The 8,634-nt window shown below is 47.4% G+C and overlaps 1 protein-coding gene across 1 annotated transcript in view; it reads right to left on the bottom strand.

The window, feature by feature from the left end:
• The window catches only part of KCTD13 (potassium channel tetramerization domain containing 13), a 14,356-nt gene extending 11,583 nt beyond the window's left edge, over window positions 1-2,773 (bottom strand). Inside the window, exons 1-2 of the mRNA XM_029950039.1 lie at window positions 2,376-2,773; window positions 611-780 (exon numbers count right to left, since the gene is read on the bottom strand). Coding sequence (XP_029805899.1) covers window positions 611-780; window positions 2,376-2,619 — 414 coding nt within the window. The 5' untranslated portion in view covers window positions 2,620-2,773. The remainder of the gene's footprint in view (window positions 1-610; window positions 781-2,375) is intronic.
• Window positions 2,774-8,634: the final 5,861 nt, after the last annotated feature.

The following is an 8,634-nucleotide window of genomic DNA, read 5'->3' as shown; positions in this document are numbered from 1 at the left end:
AAAGGAAAGGAAAGGAAAGGAAAGGAAAGGAAAGGAAAGGAAAGGAAAGGAAAGGAAAGGAGAAAGGAAAGGGGAAAGGAAAGGAGAAAGGAGAAAGGAAAGGAAAGAAATGAGAAAAGAAAAAAGCAAAGAAAGGAAAGGAAAGAACCCAAACCTGGTTGGAGGTGGAATGCTGCCTCCCAGGACAGAACCAAATCACACAGGTCATTATATTCTAGTTTACATTTAGAATTTTTGTTTTCCTAGTGGCACATGGAGTTATTTAAGATTTCCGCGCAAGGAAAAGAATAGATTGGGATTGTGTTTAAGGCTCATCATCAGGTGGTAGGGTGAGAGCTGGATTAGCCAGGTGGGAACAGCAAGGAGAGAGCCATCATTTAACAACCGCAGTGGTCCTGGTGGGAGGTGGTGAAGGAGGTCCTTCTTGAGGCCGCAGGGATACGGTGGAAAGCACCCCCAAATTTTCTGCCGTCATGGCTAGCCACAGGCAGCAGCTCTGGACAGTACCCCATAAGCCTCCTCTCTCTCTCTTTTTGAATGTTCTAGGATCTAACTGCTTAGGCAGCTCTCGCAGGGACACGGGGATAGTGTGGGGCGCAGGGACTCTCACCTGCAGTGCGAGCTGGCAGTCCTCAACCAGGCCCTGCACCAGGTAGTAGCGCGCTTCGCCGAGCAGCTCCCCCAGCTCTCTGGTGCTCTCGGGCAGTGGCACGGACCCGTCCCGCAGGTAGTTGAGGATTGTACCAAAGTGGCGGCCGCTCCGGTCAATCAGCACCCAACCTGGTGGGGTGCAGAGAGGCAGGAGGAAGGCTGGCTTTGCAGGTGGCGCTGGCGCTACTAAAATTCTATGAAAAACAGATTTTTCCACTTCAAGTCTGAATACTGATCTGCCTGAAACCTCTGCCATCCCCAAGAAAATCCCTTTAAAACATCTCCAGTGGGTCCTCCCACAGGCCCCTCTTTAACATATGTAGACACAGAGAATTAATTCCCTTCCAAGTCTGTCCCACGTTGAAAAAGTTCTCACCATGAGAAAGTCGTTACAGGGGCGCCTGGGTGGCTCAGTCGGTTAAGTGGCCGACTTCAGCTCAGGTCATGATCTCACAGTTCATGGGTTCGAGCCCCGCATCGGGCTCTGTGCTGACAGCTCAAAGCCTGGAGCCTGCTTCTGATTTTGTGTCTGCCTCTCTCTCTGACCGTCCCCCGCTCATGCTCTGTGTCTCTCTCTCTCTCAAAAATAAATAAATAAATAAATAAATAAATAAATGTTTAAAAAAAAGTCATTACAGATTACCGTATTAACAAACTCTAACCTTTGGTGTTAATTCTGACCATCCTGTTTAATTAAAATGTCTACGCCATCCTCCATTTTAACTCTTATATTATTCACAGAACGTATTACTATCTGCAAATACATGTATTTTTTGCATGTGTACTCGCTTATTATTTTTCCCCTGCCCCCACAAAAAAGTAAAGTCCCCCAAACTAATCTTGTTTGATTCGTTTACCAAAGTATCTCGGGCACTAACTGGCACCTTACAAATACTTGCTGAATAAATACATTCTTCAACCTCAGATATTTGAAGACTGAACTCCACCTCTCGAATCTGAATTGTCCTGCTCTTAGAAATCCTTGCTATATCCCTCTCAACCTTGCCCCCCACCTCCGCCACAAACACTTTGTTTCACTTGGGCATGTGCCATCCAACCCTGAAGGCAAGGTAAGAAGGCATGGTGCTCCTGCCACGGTGAGGTTCACCTCCAAGAAGATAAGGTTCACCTGCCGAAGAGAACTGCACACCCTCCATTCTGGTGTCCCTGGCAAACCCCAAGCGGCCTTTTTCTACAATCTGCATTTCGCGAGGAATCCCTGGATTGTAGAGGGACCCGTGTTAGGGGAACACACAGAGACAACTCCTCCCGGCTGGTTGTTAGCAGTGGTGAGGGGGGAGAGGCCACCGGAAGGCTGGGCAGTTGGGAGGAACATGAAGGTTGCCTGGAAGGGTGCTGCTGGCAGCAGGGCTGGTTCCCAAGTCGTCTGAGCTGAGGAGTAAAGGGTGGGAGAACTGGAGTGGAGGGAGAATGAAAACTCCGAAGCGACATGTTGAATCACTTAACCACTGCACCTGTTGCGGGGGGGGGGCGGTGATGTTCCAGAAATGTTGGTTGTTATTGCTGGGGGTGAAGGACTGAGGGAGGAGGGGTTTTGTGCATGAGAAAGGGGAGAGGAGACGGGATGTGGGGCTAGAGGGAGGTGAAAAGAGTTGACTGGACGATAGAGAAGAGAGAGGGGGGTATGAGGAGACTGGGCGAAGAAAGGCGAGACGGGGATCTGGAGGACGGAGGACCATACAGGTGAGAGCGGCGCGGCGTACCTCCCGCATCGGTGAGCACCTCTGCGCGGCCGCTGAACATGGTCTTGAGCAGGGTGTCCTGTCCGGTGAGGGTGCGCAGCGTGGTGTAGTGCAGCGAGCCCCCCACGTTCAGCTTCACGTACTTGCTGTTCGGGGTCAGCGGCTTCAGACCGTAGGCGGCGGAGCCAGGCTCGAGACCCGAGGGCTTAGGCGCTTCCAGAGACGGGGCCTCGGCCGCCTCCGGGCCCGAGGCCTCGGCCGACATGCCGGAGCGTGGTGGCGGACGGCTATCCTAGGCTCTCTCCGCACCCTCCGGCGGCGCCCAAGTACCCCGAGGCCCAAGCCCTCGGGCCACACCGTCCAGCCCGCACACCCTCTCGCCTCCGCTACTCCGCGGCACTGGCCTTCAGCTCCATCACGCCGACGCCGCCCGGAAGCCGTACCCGAGCAACTGCGCAGGCGCCTCGAGGTCCCGCCCCCGACCTGCGGGCAGGCGGTGCGGAGCATGCGTGCTGGCTTGGGCCGGGTTGGGAGGCCGGGCACCGCCTGCGGCGGGGCGGAGACTTGAGCGAGGTGCACGCCCCTCGGCGAGTCTGCGACCAGAGTGTAGGAGGCTCCCGGCCAACAGCGCGCTGTGAAAAATGAGGTCCTTTCCGTGTGGTTGGGTCTCTGCCCTCAGAGCGCTTCCTGGGGGTTAAGGGCAAGATTTCTCGCCTCCCATGCCCGGGTTTTTGACAAACTGAGGAGAGCTGCGAACAAAGCATCAAGGGAAACTCTTTCTTACGAGAGGCTACTTACTGTGAGGCGGCCTTCTAGAGGAGGTGACAGTAGGGGCATGCCGGATGTGAGGAGCTAGGGTCTTCAGGGAGTGCGTCCCAGAGGAGGTGATGCGAGGCTGAAGCAGAGAAGACAGCGGCCACGTGGAGGTATGAGGGACGAGAGTTCCAGGCAGAGGGAAGGGCACATACATAGACCACAGCCCGGAACACGCTTGGTGGTTTTGAGGAGCAGAATGAATGTCAAGGTGGCTGCAGCAGCCAGGCAAGGGTCTCAGAATCCCGGCTAATGTCGCGAGACACCCTGTCCCGAAAGAAAGAAGGAATAAGATAGGAACACCTTATTGACAAGAGTGTGTTTGGCTGGATCTACTTTCCTTGAAGAGGCTGATACTTCAGAGATTTAACAATGGACCTTAGTGTTTAGCAGGGGAAAAGAGTTGTAGTTTCCACCATCCTACCAGTTTACTGGGTGATCCTAAGCCTAGGATCCTAGTCACCTCTCTCTGAACTTGGTTCCTTTTTTGCTTAGCGAGGGTTGCAGATTTCAATGTCAGGGAGCAGAGTGTAAATGAGTGCGGGACGAGACAGAAGGGGGGGGTGAGGGCATTATAAGGCTTTGGGGAGTAACGGGCCCTGCGGTGACCCAAAGAGTTCACGTTTTACCAGAAGGGATTGCCAAGTCTGATTTTGCAAGCGAAGCTGGTGAAAAAGAGAAGAGCAGCCCATCACAGCTGGGAGCTAGTTGGCACTCTCCCTCTAGAAGCCTCGGTACTGCTAGGAGCGGGCCTGGCACTATCAGCCAGGCTATGGTGTTATCCTGTCAGCGTAAACAATTTCACAGAACTCCCAATGTCAGACAAAGGCACTCTCTGATGGATTGAGAGAAAGACCATTTCATAATCATGCCTGAACACAAAAACAAGAACACCGTCCAAACCACAAAAATGACCAAACATAACCCCTTCCCCCACAGTTTGAGTGACTGCTTTTTTTTTATACCAAGTACAGCTTTAATCCCTGATGCATTCCTCCTAAATTCTAGATAAGAATTATTAAGATAACCAAAAAGAATTATACCCCCCCACACACAACTTCCATCCTAAAGCAAATCTCTCCTTTCTCAAACCCTCCTTGAAAATCATCTAACACAAGCCCAAATCCTGTAATAAGTCCTTCCTAACACTTTCTGAGATGAGGTTCCCCATGGTGTGCCAGCACCCCTGCTTAACAACAGGGGTGTTCCTCCTGGTCTTTGGCTGAAGGGCATTGTCAGAATCCACAGAGATTCAGCTAAAGCCCTCACTACCTCGAACTGGACCTCACAATTCTAGTAGTAATGTACACATCTGAGATCTCTTGTGTCTCTAAGGTGCCATCCTGTCCATGACCGAGAGCCAAGTTCTCACTATACTGAGCTCTGATATTTTGTTAAGACGCTTATGTGTTGGGATTATTTTGTTGTCCTTGGTATAAGGTCCCTGTTGGTTTTTTGGTTATCCAATTAGATTTTTATTTTTCCTTGGTAAAATTGTTTTCAGGCTTTTTTATACCTGCTCTTATGGTCTGTCCTCTTGACTAGTGTTTTAAGTGCCATTTGTCTATAAGAGGAAACGTTTCTAGGGAAAGGACAGGTAGGCAGCCCTGGATGTCTAAGAGCATCGCAAACCTGTTACTGTTCAAACTCTAGTGATTGAACACCACTTGTCCCTTTAAGAAGGGATCGTATAACTGGTTAGCATGCTTGAGTGTCATTTGTTACCAGAATCAACCAGACAAATCACTGCATCAACCAATGCCCAACTACTTTGCCTCAGATTGCCATTTTAAACTGCTGTAAAGTCTTCTTCCTCAATTTTGTGTCCTTGAAAACTTCTTTGTCTCATTTCTTCTGACCGGAATCAGGACATTTTCTCTGGTCCCCGTCCATGAAAATTGGCCTTTGGCAAAGTTCTGCAGATGCAAAGTTGCACAACGCCATCCTTATGAGTCCTTGTCTCAACTAAAACTGGGCCAAATGCCTGCTTCCTTCTCATAATCACACTAACTTGTACCCTTATCTCTCTGACACAGTCTCACTAGGGACAATTTAGAATTGCAGTGGCCCCTAAGAAGATTATTTGAGGGGGCGCCTGGGTGGCTCAATCAGTTAAGCAGCCAATTTCAGCTCAGGTCGTGATCTCACAGTTTGTGGGTTCGAGTCCCGCATCAGGCTTTGTGTTGACAGCTCAGAGCCTGGAGCCTGCTTCTGATTCTTTCTCTCTCTCTCTCTCTCTCTCTCTCTCTCTCTCTCTCACCCTCCCCCACTCATGCTGTGTGTGTGTGTGTGTGTCTCTCTCTCTCTCTCAAAAATAAACAAATGTTAAAAAAATTTTTTTTTAAAGAATATTTATTGGAGAGGTACCTCAGAACAAAAAAGGGAAGAAAATCTCCTGGGAGATTATTTGTCTTATTTGTCAAAAGGAGAGATTATTTTATGGGGAACCTGGCTGGCTCAGTCAGTGGAGCATGCAACTCTTGATCTCAAGGTTGTGAGTTCAAGCTCTGTATTGGATGTGGAGCCTACCTAAAGAGAGAGAGAGAGGTTATTTTGTTTAACATCGGTGATTATTTCATTTCCATACTTTGGAGATTAATAAATGCTGACTTGTTAGTTTTTTAAATGTTTTATATATTTATTTATTTTTGAGAGAGAGAGCGAGCATGAGCAGGGGAGGGTCAGGGAGAGGAAGACACGGAATCTGAAGACAGGCTCCAGGCTCTGAGCTGTCAGAACAGAGCCCGACTCAGGGCTAGAACCCACCCACGAACCATGAGATCATGACCTGAGCCGAAGTCCAACCTTAACTAACTGAGCCACCCAAGCGATGTTTTACTTATTTTTGAGAGAGAAAGAGAGAGCAGGGGAGGGTCAGAGAGAGAGGGAGACACAGAACCTGAAGACAGGCTCCAGGTTCATGAGCTAGCTGTCAGCACAGAGCCTGACACAGGGCTCGAACCCACGAACCATGAGATCATGACCTGAGCCAAAGTTGGGCGCCCAACCGGCTGAGCCACCCAGGCGCCCCTAAATGCTGACTTTTTAATTGTATAGCTCTATTACATTGCCAAATGCCTCATTTAAAAAAAATTTTTTATAGTTTATTTTTGAAACAGAGAGAGACAGAGTACGAGTGGGAGATGGGCAGAGAGAGAGAGGGAGATAGAATCTGAAACAGGCTCCAGGTTCTGAGCTGTCAGCACAGAGCCTGATGAGGGGCTCCAACCCATGAACCGCAAGATCATGACCTGAGCCGAAGTCAGATGCCTAACCAACTGAGCCACCCAGGTGTCCCACGTCATTTAATTTTTTAAATAGCCTTAAGTAGCTAGCTCTCACTTTTTTTGCTGCCCATTTTCTTCTCTTAGTAAACTTTAAAGAGTAACTAGGAAATTATTCTGTTGAGTGTGTGCACTCTAGAAATATCTAATCTAGTTAAACAAGCATGTTTAAGTTAAATTGTTAAATTATACATGTTTCCTTAGTGGGCACTGAAAAGTATATTTATGTGATAGGCATTGTTATGATAGTACAAGATAAGAAAAGGCCTTAGTTCAAAGATATAAGAAGAGGGGCGCCTGGGTGGCTCAGTCAGTTAAGCCCCGCATCAGGCTCTGTGCTGACAGCTAGCTCAGAGCCTGGAGCCTGCTTCAGATTCTGTATCTCCCTCTCTCTCTGACCCTCCCCTGCTCGCGCTGTCTCTCTGTCTCTCAAAAATAAAAAAATTTAAAAAAAGGTAAAAGAAGAGCTTTTGTCATAATCCAATGTCTTTAAATTTAAATTTGCCATGTAAAAATAATACCAGCACAAATTATTTTGGTTTGTATAAGATCAGGGTCAGTCTTCTTATGATTTAAACCTTCTTATATTTTAGAGGCGCCTGGGTGGCTCAGTCCGGTTAAGCGTCTGACTTCGACTTAGGTCATGATCTCCCATTTTGTGGGTTCGAGCCCCGCGTCAGGCTCTGTGCTCACAGCTCAGAGCCTGTAGCCTGCTTCAGATTCTGTGTCTCCCTCTCTCTCTGTCCCTCTCCTGCTCACACTCTGTTTCTCTCTCAGTCTCTCAAAAACAAATAAACATTAAAAAAATTAAACGTTCTTATATTTTGTGTTGATTTTTAAAGTTAGGTAAATATAATAGTTTACAGATACTATTTACCTTAAAATTTTTTCTTTTAAAAATAGTCAACATGTTGGGGTGCCTGGATGGTTCAGTCAGTTGAGTGACTGACTCTTGATTTTGGCTCAGGTCATGATCCCAGGGTCATGGGATTGAGCTCCACATTGGCCTTCCTGCTTGGCATGGAGCCTGCTTAAGATTCTCTCTCTTGGGGTGCCTGGGTGGCTCAGTTGGTTGAGTGTCCAACTTCAGCTCAGGCCATGATCTCATGGTTCAAGCCCCATATCGGGCTCTGTCCTGACTGCTAGCTCAGAGCCTGGAGCCTGCTTCTGATTCTGTGTCTCTTTCTCTCTTTGTCCCTCCCCTGTTCATGCTCTCTCTCTCTCTCTCTCTCTCAAAAATAAATAAATACAAAAAATTTAAAAATTAATTAAAAAAAGATTCTGTCTCTTTCCCTCCGCCCTTCTCCTCCACTCACTCACTCTTTCTCTCTCTCAAAAATAAAATAGTCACCATCCTGTACATTACATCCCCAGAACTTATTTATCATTTAATTGGAAATTTATACCTCTTGACCACCTTCATTCCCCTGCCTCTTTCAACCAATCTGTTTTTCTGTCTCTATGAGTTTTGGGTTTTTTTTTTGCGATTCCACATATAAATGAAATATTATGGTGTTACTCTTTCTCTATTTCACTTAGCACAGTGCCTTCAAGTTCCATCCATGTTGTCACAAATGGCAGAATTTCTTTCCTTTTTATGGCTGAATAGTATTCCATTGAATATATAGATCACAACCTCTTTGTCCATTCATCTATCAGTGGCCACTTGGGTTGTTTCCAAATCTTGGCTTTTGTAAATAACCCCAAGGCTTCAATAAACATAGGGGTGCATATATATTTTTGAATTCGTATTTTCATTTTCTTTGGGTAAATACCCAGAAGTGGAATTACTAAATTATATAGTATTTCTATTTTTAATTTTTTGAGGAGCCTCCATACTGTTTTCCACAGTGGTTACACCAAGTTACATTCCCAATGACTGTGCACAAGGGTTCCCTCTTCTCCACATCCTTGCCAACACTTGTTTTTTCTTGTCTTTTATTTTTAATTTTTTAATGTTTTATTTATTTTTGATACAGAGAGAGACAGAGCATGAGAGGGGGAGGGGCAGAGAAAGAAGGAGACAGAATCAGAAGCAGGCTCCAGGCTCTGAGCTAGCTGTCAGCACAGAGCCTGATACAGGGCTTGAACCCACGAACGTGAGATCTGTCCTGAGCCGAAGACGGAGGCTTAACTGACTGAGCCACCCAGGTGCCCCTTTTCTTGTCTTTTTTTTTTTTCCC

Source organism: Suricata suricatta, chromosome 8 (assembly GCF_006229205.1).
Source record: "Suricata suricatta isolate VVHF042 chromosome 8, meerkat_22Aug2017_6uvM2_HiC, whole genome shotgun sequence".
In the NCBI taxonomy this organism is placed as follows: domain Eukaryota; kingdom Metazoa; phylum Chordata; class Mammalia; order Carnivora; family Herpestidae; genus Suricata; species Suricata suricatta.
The sequence above is the reverse complement of the archived record's forward strand: the minus strand, read 5'-3'. Positions and strand labels throughout refer to the sequence as shown.